Below are 19,727 nucleotides of genomic sequence, written 5' to 3'. Positions count from 1 at the left end.
TTCACCTTTGAACTTTTGGGTTCAAAAGCTTTTATTTTCCCCTTTCAAATCTCCTTCAAAATGACCAAAAATCTAAATTTATTTCGAATAATAACCTTTATCAATTATAAAATTCATATAATTGCAAATTAAAGTGTTTATAAAGCACATTGACGTTTAAAAATATTGTGTCACCATGGCAACGATGACAGCCAGATAATAAAATGGCGACTATCGTGAAGTTACTTCGAAGAACACCGAATGTAATGGAACAGGTTTTTGAGCGAAATGCGTAAGTCATTCTCAATATTGAGTTTTCATATGTATTCGCGTAACTTTAAAGTATATTTCTGCAAATTTGAGTTGGATATATCGGAAGAATTCAGTTATAAAAACGATTCTTTTATGGGCCTAAATTCAACCCGAGGTACATGCGATATATGCGTAACGTCGTAAGCTTACCTACCTTAACTTAAGACTATGTCTAAAGTAAATTTTTTATTACTTCCGCAGGGTTGCCAAAAGATTTCAGCCCGAATCGCGGGTCAAATAATCGAAAAGTCGCCCAATTTTTCTCTTTACCATTGCATTGGCTTCTATGGGGCAGGAAACTATCGGAAGTCGCGGGAGCCAATGTTGAAAAGTCGCCCTAATTTTTCCTTAACCATTGGTTTCTATGGGGCAGGAAATTGTCAAAAGTCGCGGGAAAAATCTTCAAAAGTCGCCCAATTGGGCTACCAAATCGCGGGTTTGGCAACCCTGTACTTCCGTGGTCCAAGCTGTGCGCCAAGCACAGACGAGCGTACACACAGAAGAAATAAACAATCACATGATCACGCTGATTGGCTGATCAATGCACTTCATGACTTGACAACAAGCCGGTTGACCCATTGCATTGGTCGTCGGCGCGGCACGTAGACTAGTAGGCGACCTGTCCTTGTTACTTCTATGCGATCGTAATGTATCGGCGCGTACTCGGACCACGGAAGTAATACAAAATTAATTTTAGTCCGAATAATCAGACCCAGAACAAAATATTAATTTCTGACATGATTGTGTTCTGGGTCTGAACTGTTTCCATTCGAAATCTTGATCATTGATGCCAAATTGGACAAAAGAAGCACATGGTCCTACTTCACAGTTTTTTAATCCCCTATTCATGTTGCGTGAATCACTCTATTGTGGACCATCCTTTTGATACGGTACTTGAGTATTTGGACAAGCGCATGAGCGGAACAGTTTTGACAGGCCCTTTGTTTGTCTACCTCTCTGTTTGTAAATAAACATGCTGCTTGTACTTTTCTGCAAACGGAGTGGCACGCTAGGGCTAGGCTATGTAGCCTGTGAGCAGTAGCATGCTGCTGATAGCAGTATGACCATGAATGATGAGAGGCGATGTTGTCGCTCAGCACCGCCAAAAATTGTTTCCTGTTTCTCATACGTCAGAGTCTGGAGTGCATGAGTGGCGCTGAGTTGACTTGAAATTGAATTCAACTCCTAGCGATCTGCCGCTTTTAATCAAAGTGGTGGAGTGATCGATATATCGGCTTGCCACTGGTCACCACTAGCGTTTCTGGTGCGATTGTGCAGTGAAGCAAAATTGTCTTCAAATCAAAGCAGCGAGCATGCGAGCAGCAGGAAAGTATGAAACCAGCATTACAAATATATACAAACTGTATGCAATTTAGTTAGGACCATGGGTTGAAACCATGGCCTCCGGTGCCCTTAGACTTGGCATTGATGCCTCAGAACTGCTTCAAGTGTCAAAGCATTCTTCAGCACTAAATGGCCTTGGTGCCTTTGCAAAGGATTTGTTGATGGCCTTGAAATAGGTGCCCTTCAAAATTCCTATTTTGAGCCCTGCTGTGTACGCTCGTGTATAGCATGATTAGTCGCGGAGTAACAAGCGTAGTTGAATGTTCCATGATGTAAATTAAATAATTTTTTTACAGTCTAATTTTCAAAATTGATAGATATTTACCAATAAATGAATACTTGTTAAGCTTCACAACAATTACTTTTATGATATTGGGTGATCGGTGCATTACATCGGCGGATGAAAGAAAAATCGGCCGATGCCGGTCACCACTGATTTTTAAGCAAATAATTGACGTGATTCAGAAACTACCCATCTAATCGGCCAATCCCTAGCAAAGCAAGGGTCTTTGAAAATTGAGGGGTGGTCTTTGTTGAGCCCTATTGCAAAGCCACACAAAGAGTACATGTTCCACAATGTACAAATAATATTAAATAATTTTTCTATAGTTAAATCAAGCAAAATTTAGCGAAAGAACAAGCTTTGTAGGCTAACCATAATGGACAAGACAAGAGAAGCAAGGTAATCAGTCTTATTTGGAAAACCCCAATCTATTTTTAACACAACATCCTGACTTCGCTAAGTTAGAGGGGGCTGGCGCAAGTAATATAAATTTAACCATTCTCGATACCCCTAGGCCTAGCATGTGTGAACTGTCACTTTCACTGTGACTTTGAGGGGCTAGTGTAAATGTGACGTCATCCACCAATTATTCCCGATATCATTTGCTTTAATTTTTCTCAATATTTTAGCACAGACACAGCTATCTCTGACCTACCTGCCTTAAAGGGACCATTGAAAGAAAATATGATTTGGTATCAAAATAAAGCCCATAAAATATTGAATCAATATCTAAAACAATTGAAGAACTAACTATTTTAGAAATAAAATACAATGAAAACAACGTACTCGATTTACCCCCTTCCGACGCAACATCGCGCGTCATTTATCAAAAGTACAAAATTGGGCGCTTTCCTGATGACGCCATTGTGGTTACGCGCTTTTGTGTTGCGTTTTTTTTTGCCGGGATAATTTGACAACAGCGATCGCGATCTAAATATCAGATGCAATAATCATGGTAATACAACCACTTATAATTATTTAAAGGTCAAGTAAAAACAAAATTCCAGTTGATTGTCCACATGTTATCAAAAAGAGGAAGTGAAGGGCCTTTTTATTTATCATTTATTAGTTATTTTTTACAATGCAAATGGATCATTTAGGCCTATGTATTATTCCCGGACATTATTACTAGTTGTGTAATTTGTAGAGGAGGATGATAGGATCGAGGCTCTTGTTATTTGATGGTTCTCTGAGAAGATGATTAAAACAAAGCCTCTAAATTGAAATGCTTATTGGACAGAAGCAAATCTAAACTATTGATAATATTATTAACTTTTGAAACAATTAAAAAAAGAAGAGTTTTCCCTTATAATAAAGAAAATACCATTGAACATTTCAGACTCCCTCAATTACAATGCCATGCGAAAGGAAGCGGGCGGGGACGATCAATTGTTTTTTTTAAATCAATACAGCTTCCTATTTTACTTATTCATAAGTTCAACCCCCCGGTCAACATGACCAAGATATGATTCCGATTCATGACTTTATGTAGGCCCTACATGGCATATATATAAAACCATAAAACTAATTTTGAGTATGCCTATAGGCCTATGATAAAGTGACGATGTTGAGGGGAATATCGCCAAGATTTGTCGCAATACATAAATTGCCAATGATGTGCCGGCGCGAGCACCTCACATGGGTATTATTATTATAGGCCTATGTATTTTTTTCCGTAGGACCTACCTTAAAAAATATTCAAGAGATGATTATTTTTTCCAAAACCTGACAATTGGTATAAAAAAAGCTTTTTCTTCCATAAGTTAACTTTCAAAAGTGCTTATTTTCATACCCCAAACAATGCAAAGTAGGCCTAGGCCCTTTTATTTTGCAAATTTATTCCCCTATAGGCCTACCATGTGTTATACGGGAGACTTGCCAATATTATTTGAGCCGTTGGCACTGGGGCAGTAGCTGAACGACAGATGAAGAAGTTGGTACAGAAGAACATGACATGCAAGCTGTTCTTAAAATAAATTACGAGGAGCGCCTACAAACATAGGCCTACATAGGTCTTCAAAAAGCCTATTATGCTACAAACATCAAATGGGAAATATTATAGGCCTACACTTATTTTAATCCATGGATGGTTAGGACCGGGGTAGGCCTAGGCTATGCTGAAATTGATGTCAGTCATTTCTAAAAAACTCGAAATATTCAGCCAGGCGCGCTGTATTTTACAAGATTTACCCAATCAACATAAACTATGTAACTGTAGGCCTACCTTTGATAAAACGCTCGGACACTTTGCACTTTCAAGTATCAGTGGGAGTTGAGATTGGATTAGGCCTATAAGCATTTCCATAACGTAAACTAAAGGCTGACAGTAAATATTGTTCATATGATTGTTTGGACTGGCCTTTATATGTTCCTCTCGTGGTTCTTTATCTTCAAATTTGTTTCTCATTTTTCATAGGATTTTTCGGCTTTTATATAATAACGCCTTTTCCCAGATCTCGGAGGGTTCAAAGCGCTGTAATTTCGCTGCCATGGTAGGCCTACAATCAGATCGCATCATCTAGGCTGGATGCTGCCAAACCTGTCGCAAATCTAGCCTCACTTCGATTGTAACATCCACCAATTATCTTTTCAGCTCCCCAAATTTCATTGGGTGAAGGAAGTTTTGATAACCAAACAACTAATCACCGATTTTTGAGAAGCAGGAGGAAACTGGAGATCCCAAGAAAACCTGCGGGATCGAGATAAACCAAGTTCACATGAGTCTTTGGGCGCGCGCCAGGGGCTTGAAGTTGAACCGGGACCTCAGTAGTGGTGCAAGGCGAGGAAACAACCGCACCAACTCGCTCTCCAGAGCCTGACTTTTGTTTTGAACCTGGTCCCATAAGTGTGTCTCTACACGGAGCGATTTTTTTTAAATAGATTTTTCAATTATTTTAGACTTTGGAATGATTGATGAATTTTTCATACATAGGCCTATAAATAAGTTTATTAGAGAACAAGGGCCACTTCCAAGTCTTTTTGTGGTAGGGCCTACTCTAGGGGGTTTATCCCTCAGAATCTCACATTTGAAAAAAAAGTGCGTCATCGTTTCCTCGAGCACTGTTGGAAAAGACCGAAAACTGCAGACAATGCTGATTTTACACTGAAAAAAAACACCCTCCCTCATTAATTCATGAAAATCCTCTGGACGAGAACCAAAATATTAATTTTATACGGCCTAACCTAGACCGCACACCCGGGAGGTAGGCTAATTAGGCCTAAAGAAATTAAGTCGCATGTCATGGGCTAACCCGAAACATCATTGCCTTCTCTTTCCTATCCTCACCAGGTATTTCAGAGGAAATATAAGTAAAGAGTTGATATATCAGAATGTCTCAGTCAAAACAAATTATACTCTCTTGCAAACGCCGAGCAGCTAGCAGCTTTGACTTTGTCAATATGAAGGCCTAGGCCTAACTTACTTATGTTTCCCCGTTGTTGGCCAATTTTGTAGGCCTAGCTAGAATTTATATATAGGCCTATCATAGAAGTCATTGTAGCTTTGTAATTTATATTATAATATCCTTTTTAATAAAAAATTATACTTGTTAGGCCTAAAAGGCACATAAAAGTTCATTGCTGTAAACACGTTAATGCGTTGGTTTGGACCAAGTCTGGACTATGCAGTGTTGCCATGCAGCGGAAAGGATAACCACTTTGACGTCACAGGGGTTGCCACGTGTCTCTGCACATATGAATTGGGCGGAACGAGGCGACATTGGGCGCTTTGTCTTTATTTGCTGATTTGGGGGTAAAATAAAGGAAAATTATGCTTATCATTTTAGAAATGGATTCTGTATGTTATTAGCTTTATTTTGATGCCAAATATGTTTTTCTTTCAATGGTCCCTTTAACGCGGCTGTGTACTCTAGACATTGTTTCTTTCGCAAAATTGAGTTTTTTTGATATGTTTGTACTTTGTTATGTTTTTATAAATACAAGGAATGAAAATCCAGATTTGTAAACTCCAACTGCAATATTTTAAGGATTTTATTTCACTATTCCACTCGTGTTTGAAATTGAAAAGGAAAGAAAATCTTTGTTGAACCAGCAGGGTACACGCGCGCAACAACGCATCGCGTTATGTATCGCGCAATTTGTTAACGCACAAATACGCTATGCATACGCGACGCTTGTCTGCATGCGTGGCGCATCAAATGGAAACACCACGGAAGCACAAAAACCTAGTGGTCAAATGGCTCCGTTTTAGCTGATAAAATGTGGGTTTTTTCAAGTTCTTTCCCCGATTTAAATATCAAGTTATGAATGGATTTCGCTCAAACTTCTCAAGGGGCTGTGGATTTACCCGATGTTCACGTAATATAAAGTACAAAAACGAAAACTGCCGCATTCTCCTGTGAGATTCGATGAAAGTGCAAAATGTGACACTTTAAACTTCAACAGCCATTATTTCAATGTTCATTTTCTCGGTAAAATGACGATTTAGGTACACGATAACTCAATAAATACAGCATCTTTAGGTAAGCAAATATGATCATCGTAAAAAGCATGATCGACTCAAGAAACGGTTTTCTCATTTTTTTTATATTTTGGTCTATTTCCGATTTTAGGCATCATTTTGTGCAAATAGGCAATTGTGAATTTTAAAAAGTTCAATTTGATGCCTTATATGGTCAATATCTCAAAAAATAAGGCCAATATAAAAAAAATATAAAAAAACGTTTTTGGAATGGAGCCTCAAGATTGAGCTAAAAACATAATAAAATATTTTGGATAGAGTGTTTTTTTGTTATGATGTACCTTACAAATTTTGCCAAAAACTCACTTTTTGTGATTTTCTTCAGAATTGTTGTTTTTACCCCAAATCTGTGTTTATATTAAGATTTATTGATGTCTTGCCTTCTTAAAAATGTATACTTTTATATGTCTTGCGCGAATAATTACAAAGTTATTGCACTTTTACTACATGCATGTCTGAGAGTACACAGCTGCCTTAATTGTAGCATTCCTTTCATATGTGTACTACATGTAGCTAAGTCTGAAACTCAATTTCTCTGTTTTGAAGGCCAGCATTGTTTTTATTTTTGCAGAACTGCAGAAGAAAGAAGAGAAGAAGAATTTGTAGCTTGTGTTAAAATTCAAGCGTGGTTTCGAGCTGTCCGTGTGCGAGCATATTTCAAACACCTTAACAGATGTGCAACTATAATACAAAAAGTATGGAGAGGCCATCTAGGCAGAGCACTTTTCCGGATTATGATCAGAAATCAAGTCTTAATAATGAGAAGAAATCTGTACAATGCAATGGCAACAAGGGTAAGAAAATGATTTAGCAATGAAAGAAATTGGATAGGTTCATAGAAGACTTGTCAAATAGATATTGAAAATGTCTTGTTTCATACCATTATAATCCACTCTACAAACTTTACAGTAGCACACCAAGATAGAATGACTGGTTTGAGTTAGAGGCTAGCATGATCATATGGACACATACTGTTCCTAGTTTCTGGTGTGTTTGTAATCACAGGCATCAACCCATCTGGAAAAGTAGGGGAGTCACAGTTTTGATATAGCCCATATTTATTGGTTGTTTTAAAATATTGGATTAATCAAAATATAATAATGTTTTAAAGTGTGTGTGCACAATGGCATAGCCGGGACTTTTTCAAAGAGGATGGAAGCACTTTCAAAGGGGACAAACTTTGATGAAAATGATCAAAACTGGACTAAAAATTACACAAAAAGTCTTAAATATCAGGGCAGCCAGTAGCCCACAGGGGAGGTATTTTCTCGTTCAGAAGCATACCTGCCAACTGATATACAGTGTAATAGGAACTGTACAGATTTTTTTGATTTTTTTTGGGGGAAGGGTAAGAAATAGGAACAGGAACATTACATTTATTATTTGACCTAAATTGCTCCAGCGGTTTTGATTAGAGAAACAAAAATGTGTATCACATTGACCGGTAGAAAGGTAGACAACTTCCTGGATTGTTAACCACTAATTTATTCAGTTCATATTCCAGAAACAAAACGTGTCGTCAGCCTACTTTGATAATTGCCTATTTGCCTAAGTCGTTTTTTGTAATTTTGAGTACAAAGTACCAAATATGGTTCATTCAAGCATGCATTTAGACATATTTATACACCAATCTTTGCACAAGAACACATGATGAAGATACAAATTAAAGGGAATAATCCAAAATAATTGGGTGATTACATAACTGATGCATGCTTGAAACACATTTTGTACTTAGTTCTCAAAATTACAAAAGTGACGTAAGCAATTATCGTAGTAGGGTGACGATATTCCAGGCCTAAAATTTCACTGGATTATGAAAAAATTATGAGCTTTCACCTGATTTTGTTGGGAGTAAGGTGGGGGGAGCTATCAATTGGGTTACACACCTTCAAGCAATGTAATTTTTACATTTGCAGATACAAAAGATTTGGAGAGGTTACTACACTAGAAAATATATTCACAACTATTACAGTAGAAAGCAATATCTAGAAGGACTGGTTGTCAAAAATGAAATAGTCAGGTAAGTGACAATTTAGTAATAATATTGGATCCAACACATAATAATGATAAAATTGGATGCTTTACGCCCAATATTTATTGGTCTCGCTATGAGTTTTAAAATATTGGATTCGACTACGCCTCGGCCCAATATTTTAAAACTCATAGCTCGACTCAATAAATATGGGCTCAATCGATCCAATTTTATATCAAACTTAGTTCCTCAGTTTGTTCATTCATTTATGATTTTAAAACAAAGGTTTGGTAAAACACAGCACAAACTTTAAGATGTGTAGTGTGTGAGATGTACATTTACATGTATGGACCATCACAGAGGAATTGGAGATTTGTTGCTTAGGAATTCTGTTAGGCTCTGTACTACAATAACAGTTATTGTGTGTGATTTGCATGGGCTTTTTGCAATGGCTGTGGATGCATTGGTTTGCTCAAAATATGTGATGGCCATGGCCGCATATTGCTTGCATCGTTAGGTCTGTATGCGCCCTATAATTGAGTAAAGAAAGCCGGTAGAACGTAAAGGTGGGAATGAATTGCATGGAACAAAAGGAGAGAAACAGATTTATACAAGGTGTCCCATAAAAAGGTTATGTAGAAAATGAACCGCATTTTGTGATGGTACAACAAAACAATGTCATTTTTTCAGATATTATTTATTTATCTTGTTTGCTAAGTTTCAATTCCGTATCTTAAAGGGGGGTAACCCTATTGGTTTTGGATATGGATTGTCTTTAAAATTACATAATAATATCAAATATCGCCCCCTTTATGCTACTTTGTGAAAAAACGAGAGCATTTAAGGGTAAATGTGAATAAATAGCCAAATTTGCAATCCAACACCTTGGTATACGTGAATTGCATTCTGGGCAGGCAAGCAAGCAAGCAACAACAATTCCCGTTCGTATGACGAATGCTGACATGGTGTATAATGCCCGCCCGTATTGAACGGAAAATATTTGTTGTTGTCTTCGTACAATTAAAAAAAAAAAGGAAACAAAATATATTTCCCCTTGCAATATGTACATTTCAAATGAATATAAAAAAGTTTGGGTTAAAAATGGAGAGGTAAAATAAATCTTCCGACACGAGATTTTGAACCGGGTACCTATCGGGTAACGCACAGCGCGCTAACCGATTGAGCAATTTAGCCCACGATGTACATCGCGGATTTTTTTATACCTAAATACGACATACCGTCTCGATGGTTCGCAATTAATTCCCTACCCAGAAATCCGAAGTAATTTTTATTTTTACAAACCGTAGCCTGTAAAACCGCTGTGTTTCATGATTTCTCCGAAATACATCGACTTGGAGCGCCAAATTTCAGGATAGTAATGAGAAAAATAGTATCTATTATGTGATACCAAAACCTCATCAACAATGAAAAAAATCGGGGATGATGCTGTCGATCGGGTTACGGACCTTTAAAAGCAACTTAACTTATGAGCGCAACATGACATGGGTGTCAAGAGTGGCTAACCATCAAAATATCGCACAACGAAAGTTGAACACAATCACACTTTAGTTTTTAGATTTTTTCTTTATTCCTATTTATGTTTCTCTTATTTTTCATTTGTTGAATTTATTGCACAAAAGAAACATATTGAAAAACTAAATATTGTACACTGCAAATAAATCGGTTTTCGAGCTTCTTGACTCTTGGTGGTAACAAATAAAGGAAGATGGTTATTTGATAAGAGCACATTTTTGGTGAAAGCAGTTCTGCACGCTGTATCTCCTGTTATCAACATAGTGAAATGAATAACAATCTTTTGCATTTAGGCCTTGCTTGGATTTTGTTGACTTGAAATTGCTGGTGTTTGTTTTTAAATTTCTGACTGAACTCTTGAAATAATGGAAATATAATACTGCTTCTGCCATGCTATGGCTGGGCCTACTCACGTGCCCCGCCAAATGCACAGTGGATGTGACGTTGGTATAATGAAACCTGTGTTGCATTATGTCATGTAAAGAGCTTGGTCAGGAATGCTTGGAATGCGGGCTAAGTACGTAGGTTGTGAACTTGACATTCACAGGGGTACTAGTAAAGGGTACATAGATTATGTCATGAAAAAGACATTTATATTTGTTAACATTAACTTAGATTATTTTCAAAAATCTACATGTAACCTTTTTTTTGGGACACCAGGTATATATATATAGAAAGAAAGAAAGATGGCTAAAGAAAAAAAAGGGGGAGAGAAAAGAGAGAAAACAGAGAGAGATAGGGAGACACATTAAACAAATTGACACTGATCACGTCTGACATATTCATGACCCCATTCCAAAGAAAGTGACAGTCCCGCCAGACCGCCGTTTCCGAGATTCTATCAAGCTAGTTTTCTGCTAATCCAACATGGGTGGTGGCATCCTCTTCAGTGGTTTGGAGAAGGGCAACACATAAGGCTCATTCACAAAATGCACTCCTTAATCGCTAGGGTTCTATAGTGCCTTGCCCTCATATCAGACACTGCCTTTTGACATTCTGTGACAAGCTGCATCATGCTCATCTGGTCTCCTCAAGAAGCCTCTCAAAAGAGAGTGTCTGCCATGTGTCCAAAAAGTGACTGGACTTGCAAGATGAACTTGACAGTTATGGCAAAGGAAAATATCACATGGTGATGTTGGTTCCCCTTCCAGCACCTTCCTCTTGTGTGGAGCTGGGGTGGGTAATTATAGGCCATCTACACTCAAACCACCCCATGACAGGTAGGAGTAATGTTACATTAAAATTAAATATTCACATACATATTTTCCCACTTGATTTAATTGTTCTAAGAAAAGTACAAAGCTTGCCAAATTTGGTAACTTGTATTATTATAATATAATTATTATGTACCTATTTTCCAGACAAGAATTGAAGGAATACAGAGAACAGAAAGAAAGAGAAGAAGAACAAATACTCCAAGAGTCAGCAAGAGAAAAAGTTTTGAATGAGGCTAGGAAAAACCACTATCTCATCAGTACAGAAGTGGTAAGTTGGGTGACACTATTTAACAACAGGTAGAATGTTTAAATCCCTCCAATGTTTCAAAGTTGCCAACTGAATTTAGACATTAAAACATCTGGCGATGTCAACCCATACAAATAAAAATAAAAAAGTATCATGACTGGTGAGATGATATGCATGGCTACTTTTATTTGTATACAGACTTGTTTCTAAGTAAATTCAGTTCTGGTGCTTTTGCTGCGAAGAATGATTGTATATTTGAAAGAGAGGGAGGGGTAGAGTGAAGGGGAAGGAGAGAGAGAAGGTGGGTGGAGGAGAAAAGCTAAATAAGTTGTTAGGGAAACTGTTATGTTAATTTAAAATAAAGTAATGGATGTGTTACTCCATCCCACGCAGGTAGCTACATGTAAGTGTCAACATTAACAAAACGTTAGACATTGAGGTAAAACCATTTTTTATATGACACTCCTCTTTCAACAATCTATTTAGTACCTATATTGATTTCTGTGACCTTTGTATGTAATATCTAATTGACTGAATCATTGATTTTCGTTGCAGGTTCCAGGTATTTACAACTCCCCTTTTAAGCCATATCCAGATGAGATGGAGTACATTTTAAGAACTGTCCAACCTCAACCTCCTAAAGGCCCTAAACCAAAACGAGACAACCGTTCAGGAATGATGGTATCGCAGAGTCCTCCATTACCGCTGATAGAGCCATTACCACCGATTGGACAAAAACCACAGGTATATCAAGTTGATGTTAATGTCAATTGTTCTTCTTCAATTAATTTTAACAATTCAAGACCTACCTTATTTGCTGTATGTTTCTAAACTGTCTAAAAGAGGAACTGACGGGTCCCTGGACAATTCTTTCTTGTTTCCTATAATTTAAAAATGTATATAATATATGTTGAATAAAGTTGTACAATATAGTGAGTGATTAAGTGAGTTAGAAAATGAAATTGAATGTCTAAGTTCAATTAATTTAATTTTTGGGTATCAACTATTTCAACAGATGCTTGGCAATTGACTTAATTGGTTAATTTGTTTTTTCTTACAGGGACCTTTTAGATCACCCGAAGAGGTACAGAAGCAGAGATACAAGTCACTGCAGCCAACATTACGAGTAGCTACCAACTTCACGTCTGTAGAAGAAGCTAGAGAAGCTATGAAATCAAAAGAATGGATCATGAGAGTTAATGACAATATGTAAGTCACTCATACATGTATACATAGTATACAGTTTATTGGTTGAATACTATTAAATATTGTTGCTATCAATCACTGTTTTTACCATCACAAATATACTTATGCCTCAATATGTTTAACCAATCAACCTTTGGCAAGGCATGGGATGTGTATTGTGAACATGCAGGGAAGAGACTGCTTCCTAGGAAGTCTTGTTTATCATTGGAATACATGAATTCTCAAAACCAGTTTGGATTTACAACCCACATATTATACCATTGAAACAATAAAAATAATGAGCCATTAACATAACAGAGAAGCCAATTTACTACTCGTGTTTGTGGCACCCCCTCCCTGTGAGCACCTTTGTGCCAAGTAAAAATAAATCACACTTCAATCCATCTTGAAGTCTATGTCACCTTCTTCGGCAAAGTCTTTAAAATACCTTTGCCTTCATCATCAAGTTTGATCATTTAATACCAATTGATATCATTTCTCTTGTAGATTTGAACCATTCACAAGGCGGGATAGAGATTATGATCCTCTTCTACACACCACATCTAAGTATGGTCATTTGCCATATGGTAACCAGTATTTCAGAGAAACCAATGAATCCAAACATGTCACTCCACAGGTGAGTTCATTATCAGGATCAAAAAGATTAGACCCAAAGAGTACCAACTCAAAATTGCCCAGTGTGTAATACTATGGTAAGTCCGCCATTTTGGTTTATCGCTCGTAGAGGGTAAATGGTGTTTGGCGGTCGCATAGCAAATTAATTCTTAGGTACACTATTTTGCCTTCTATGAGGTTGAGTTGGTACTCTTTGGTTGTACCTCATTGATCAGCACAAATAATATAAGGAATTGGTGTAATATGTAAGAATGTTTACCCCTTATGACCCCATGTCAAAATTGTGTACTGTGTCCAATGGTTTTCCTGGGTAGCCTCACAACTCCATGTTTTGAGCTTGAAATCCCAGACATAGACAGGCCTGTGAAATCTCCGCTACAGAGCGGAAATCCGCTTTTTTTTTCATTTTTCTGACCCATTTCAATTTCCACTTTTCAAAAATCAAAAGTGTGTCTGTGTACTTCTGATAGCATTACATGTGTGTCTCAATAAAAACGACTGGGAAATGAGATTAACGATGCTTGAAAGGTCATGAACCCGGCCCATACCCGGGTCATGAAACGCAGGTCATATATAACATCATCGCGATATTCTTTGATTCCTCGTTCTTACTCATTGTGTAATATGTTTGTTCGGGAACTGCGCCCATCGGAATCAGTTAAAAATGTCGTTGTGGTACCTGTGGGGAAATACAAAATATGTGATTGTTCGTAAGCGATTTTTAATCCGAACCATCCATCGGAAGTTTCACATTTGATTTCATAAACATCATTTGGAATTAAGAGAAGATACATCATGGCTACCATAAAATGTGATTTTGTCGAGCGGGCCATGAAATGGAATAGCTTTGAATTTGTACTGTAGTTTGGTAGGTAAATTTTCTGATTTTTTTCTAAACCCACTGATTGGTAAATTTTCCGCTTTTTTTTAAAGCCATTTCACAGGCCTGCATAGATGGGAACCCCTAGAATAGAGACTGAATATTATGATTACACATCATTTCATCAATGATTGGAACATGAGAAACTCCTATTAGGAACTCAATGAAATAAGTAAAGTATGGGTCTAATATTTTCTCTACTAAAACAAAATTAGATGAAAAAGGGCATTTATTTCTCAAAACAAATAAACATACTTTCAAATTGCATTACAATCGTACCTGTACTTGCAGGTCTAAATTAAGACTAATAAACGCACTTAAATGCCCAACAACTGTCAATCAAATTCGGGATAAGTCCTTTTGACTAATGAAGCTGTGTGCGCATCATAGCCGCGTACAAGTACGTACATTTTAGGCTAACTGCAATCAACTGCTTACATGTAAAGTAAGTAATTCTTGACCAAGCTCAAATATTATGAATGCTAGTGGCTTTGGGATAAACATACACACAGATAGCGTGGTACAGAAGAAAGCATACACGCGCCTTACACTGCGTACATGGTTAGTACGTTACATGGACGCAACACGCATGTTCCAGCTTGGCCAAGAATGACTTCATTTACCTGTAGCAACTGTCAATCAAACTGTTGCAGGAATGCTGTGAAGTAACTTCACTTTTTATACAGGGTTTGAATACGAGTGTCACATTCCTGGTAATAATTATTTCCGATGTTATCGACCACCTAAACTGGTGTGGTATATTTGCTTGTCAGTTGATTATGTCTCTTGAATAAATGCTTTTTTTTTTCAGGAATATTTGAGGCTTTTGGCCCAAGGGGGGATAAAAAGGAATAAGGGTGGGGCCTTTAATTTACATTCAAAATCTAGTGGGTGGGGATTGAGCTTTAGAGGGTAGGTAAGTGTTAAAAACTAGGATTTTAATGTGAGGGGCATATTATTTTAAAAATGAAAACAGATTTCCTTTTTTAGGCAAAGAAATTTAGGATAAAAATGGGTGAAACACACACAATTTTGAAGAAATGAAGAGGGGGATACCTATGTTAAGCAATTGTATCTCCTATATTCCCCCTATAGCCCTCTATAAAGCGAGTATAAATTTAGCATTCCAGTGATGGATGATGAGCTTATTTTCCATGTTCCTAAAAAAGCAGGACACAAAAATAAGATTAGTCAATGGACATTGAGGGGAGAATTTGTGCTTCTGGTGCATGAGATTCCAGGTTTGATTCTTGGCAGTGGAAAACTAACAGGGGTATTGACTGGGGAAAAAAGCCTTGAATTTAATTGGCAACATCTGTAGATTCAATTAAGATTTCCACTCTCCCATAGTGTATTTAGAGCTGGGTGTATTTAGTGTAGGGCACAGTGGCTCAGTGGTTACGGCCTTGGACTCATAATCCGAGAGCTTGCTCGACGTGCGTGGGTTCGATTCCCCGTCCCACCACCGTGTTGCGCCCTTGGGCAAGGCGCTTTGCCTCGCTTGCCTCACTCCACCCAGGTGCAATGGGAAGCTGTTAGGGGTAGTCACAGTCGTTGTACTGATGGACCCTGCGCCACTTGTAGGCTGCAAACGTGGTTCCGACATATTCTATTATGACGGCGGAATAAATGTAAAGCGCTTTGAGGCTGTTTACGGCATAAAGCGCTATATAAATATCTACATTTATTTATTTTATTTAAATGAACCATGGTGGATTTCTGTCCTTCAGAGGGGATGTTAAGGTGTTGGTTGTGTACAGAAGAGCCATACCTGTACAGTACACGTAGCTTGCAATCAGTTTTGAGAAGAGTAGGGTGTTAACCCTTGACTGTCCCAACTGATCCTGGCACTTTTATGGACCCAGGGGCTTTTTTGGGTTATCTAGTGTTGTCAAGTCAAAGCCAAACAAATTAAATCAAAAGGCATGTGTAAAATAAATGGACTGTAAACACACTAAACATTTCAGAATACAATTTTAAATTTGAATTTAATTTTCCCAGTGCATGTCTTGCCTTGTCTATGTATATGTAAATGTAAAATTTCAGACAGCCTAAACAACATTTTCTCTTTCCTTGTTTCTTTCTCTACAGAGATTTCAGCCAGTAGTCTCGCCTATACCAGTGTTTGAGAAGTTAAATGACACCTATTCAAAAGGAGCAGAAACTGTGCCTTAAATCCTACACCAAGACTTTAAAAAATCTGTCTAATCAATATTCCGTCCTTTTATTTTTATTAGAAATATTGTCTTCTTTATACAAATGTTTGGCCACAAGAGTTATCTTCCCTAAGGTTGCTTTATGTATAATAATATTTATTGTATATAAAATGTATAAAAATTGTATAATATTTTGTACAAATTTGTGTATATGTAAATAATGATAATAAAAATATTAACATTTATTGTGCTTCAATTATGAAAAGTGAGATATCACAAATAAGCTGAAGTGACTTCACCCAATTCCTACAGGTTTAAAATCAATGCTTTACAACACAAAACCTCTAAAACAGGACGTTCCACATGTTCCTCAAATGTGGAGTCATTCAGTATCAGGATGTGCTTGTTGGCTCACCAGTGCTCATTTGTGTGTGGATTTGGTACATGGAAGATTACACTACTAGATTCCTATTGCTGCTGACCCAGAGATGCACAGCTGATAGACTGCTGCCCTCAGTCGTCAATCTTCTGGATTGACGACTGAGAAAACTATGTGGAAAAGAAGTGGCGGACTTTTGCAACCAGATTCTTGTTGCACATGAATATTAAGCAGGTTGCAAACTTTCACTGAGAATGCGCAGTTGTGTCCAAAACTGAGTTTGTTGTTTTTAGAACTTCAGAGCGTGATCTTGTCACAACGGCGCAGTACACACACACTAGTCAGTCGCGCTATTGCGCATTAACCAAAGTCGCAAGCATGGGTCCGCAACAATTTGAACTGTAAGATAATCAGTCGTCACTACAAAGCATAACACAGTACATGCGCAGTGTAGACGGCTGGTGGAATAAGTCTACACAGCTGCCCAGCTATTTTATGGTTACTCACACAGGTACATTTGAGTACCAATAAAGTAGCTGGGTAGCAGTGAACCACCTCTGCAGACAGCAGCAATAGGATCTGGTAGTGATACTAAAAATCATGCATGTGAATTTGACCTTAAATTGCATGTTTGGCATCTTGATAAGTCTTGATAAGGCTCTTCCCCTAGAGATGTGGGTCAGATTAACTGCATGGCCATCTTGACCTGAAGCCCTAAGGTTGTGATGGTGTGGTTGAGCTAGTAAAGGAACAAGTCCAGAGATATGAGATATGTAATCTGCTTGTTAAAATAATTACGAAAGTTATCCGCAAATCGCAAATTCAATGTCAATTTTGGAAATGAGCTTTTTCAATTTTGGATATCTATTGGACCATACCCTAAAAAGAGACTACTAAAATCACAAAAACCCCTGTAATGCTAGGGTGATAAGACATAAGGAGTTGTGTCCTCCAAATGCATATTGTGTTACAATATTTTGGGTTTATGTGATTGTTCTTAAAGTCTGGACCCATTACTGGTAACTCCTGCTCTATACCAATTTTTACCCAGAGTTGGCAGTGACTTCAACGTGCTGAAGCAGCTGTTTTGCTTGTGCATCGATGCGGCATGTTTAAGCGCATGCGTGTGTACACCAGCGCTTGGAGCAAATGCTAGCGATTTGAGGCATTGCCCAATGAAATGCGCACTGACATCACTGCTACATCAGGATGAAAAATGGTATAGACCTAATTATTTTATGACAACATGGCTTTATTTGGAAATGTTATTTGTGAAACACTGGTGAAACACTGTTTATTTGTACATCACAATAAATAAGTACAGCAGTACAGAATATTCAAGATTCTCTCTATTGTCTACATTTCATGAGGGAGGGCTCAAATTTTTTAATGTACGGACAAAAAAGATGGATTTAATGATGAATGATCTTGTCAAGGATGTTACGTGAGTGAATTCTCCATAACTTAGTGGCTTGTCATGCTGGGACCTTTCAGAATTAACTTTCCTGGGACAAAAAAACTAAACAAAACAAAAAAAGTATGAGGCACAGAAAATTTGCAAATTTATTTTATTTTGGACTGATACCGTCATCGCACATTTTGACCAATTTTATTGATACGGACTGACGATATGCATGTGAACCAATAGATCATAATGAATTGGGACTCGTAAATTGTTTGATTATCAATGCTTCAGAGGTGATCTGAAGTCAGACAAATATAGAATAGGGTTTTCTTTGCATGGAACTTGGTGGAAATGATCAACATTATGTGTCAAAATTTACACCAATTCAAGCTTATTGATTGAGAAGAATAGGTTAAGTTTTTTTTGAGAAATTATAATTGACATTGTGCTCCGTTTCATACTTTTGAATAAAACTTCTGTTGCTCAAGGCAATTACAACTGACAGAGAGGAGGGCACATACTTCTTAAGTCACATCTGCGATCCATTTCTGAAGTCTGCAGAAGAGACTAAGCAACTCCGGAAACCACTCAAACTTGTTTCCCGGGAAAGTGGATCAGATTACCATATCAGTCATACATGATGAAGTCCTCCGATGAGTACATTGTAGGACGAAATATTGTAGTGAGCACCAAATATACTCACTTGGTTTTGTCAAACTAAAATCCAAAATGTCTGACAAATAAGTTTTGCAAAGAGTACTTCCTATTCCAGAAAAATACAGAACTATTTTTTTTGAATAAAAAATTATCCTGTTTTGCCAATGAAACATAGCTAAATCCTAATCCTTTAGTTAGTCCTAACTAGCAATAAAAGTCAAATTTTAATATTTAACCAATTTTTGGAAATATGGGCCAAAAACATGCGTTTTTCGTATGCTCTGACAATCAAGCCGAAATACTTCTAAGACTAATTTCAGTTTATGCATTCTAATTTGTGGAAAAGACATGTTTCATTCTTATAACCAACCATATAACTAAAGTAGGCCTAATACAAACAAAAAAGTGAAAATTAAAGCCAAATTCTGGCATATACTCAAGATTTTGAATGCTTAGATTTGTTCCAAGTCTGATTTTTTTGTGACTCGGTTGTCAGAAAACATGCCGAAAATGCATGTTTTTGGCTCTTTTTTTCAACAAATTAGTAAAATAGTGAACTTTTTCTTTTATCTCCAATTAGGACCAAATTAATGATTGGGATTGAGCTATGTTTCATTTGGCATAACCCGAAAAATTAGTGCTGTATTTTTCTGGAATGGGGAGTAGTTTTAAACCATAGGCATACATCCTCAATTCAAACGAAACATTAAGCAACACAGCATGACGTACCAACGTGCAAGTTCAGGAAGGTGCGATTCACAGGAATTTGTTCTTTCAGATTTGTTCAAAATTTTATAAATATAATTGACAAAATCAAAATATTGCAATAGTGCCTATCTATCCGGGCCTATTTAGTGACAGTCAAGATACTATATTTTGGTGTAAATGTTTGAAAAGAAATTCCCACGGAGGCTTTTTGCAGGTTCCAACAAAAATCACGTCTTTGGGCATTGCCCGCGGCTATATAGGCCCTGGCCTGGGACCAGTAATATTATTTTTGCAGTACGCCCTCTTCGTCTTCTTTACATGGCGATGGTAACTGAAACTTTCAACCAATCACGT

The 19,727-nt window shown here is 37.3% G+C and overlaps 1 protein-coding gene across 1 annotated transcript; it reads left to right on the top strand.

Annotated features, from left to right (window-relative positions):
* Positions 1 to 198: 198 nt before the first annotated feature.
* LOC140152586 (spermatogenesis-associated protein 17-like) lies at positions 199 to 18,204 on the top strand. Its single transcript, XM_072174979.1, has 8 exons — positions 199 to 271; positions 6,970 to 7,192; positions 8,315 to 8,418; positions 11,265 to 11,388; positions 11,923 to 12,111; positions 12,428 to 12,576; positions 13,060 to 13,189; positions 16,160 to 18,204. Exons 1-8 carry the CDS (start codon positions 204 to 206, stop codon positions 16,241 to 16,243), a joined length of 1,071 nt encoding a protein of 356 aa, XP_072031080.1. The 5' UTR covers positions 199 to 203; the 3' UTR covers positions 16,244 to 18,204.
* The last annotated feature ends 1,523 nt before the right edge of the window (positions 18,205 to 19,727 follow it).

Source organism: Amphiura filiformis, chromosome 5, assembly GCF_039555335.1.
Source record: "Amphiura filiformis chromosome 5, Afil_fr2py, whole genome shotgun sequence".
Taxonomy (NCBI): Eukaryota; Metazoa; Echinodermata; class Ophiuroidea; order Amphilepidida; family Amphiuridae; genus Amphiura; species Amphiura filiformis.
Note: the sequence above shows the minus strand (reverse complement) of the source record. Positions and strands in the feature narration are given on the sequence as shown.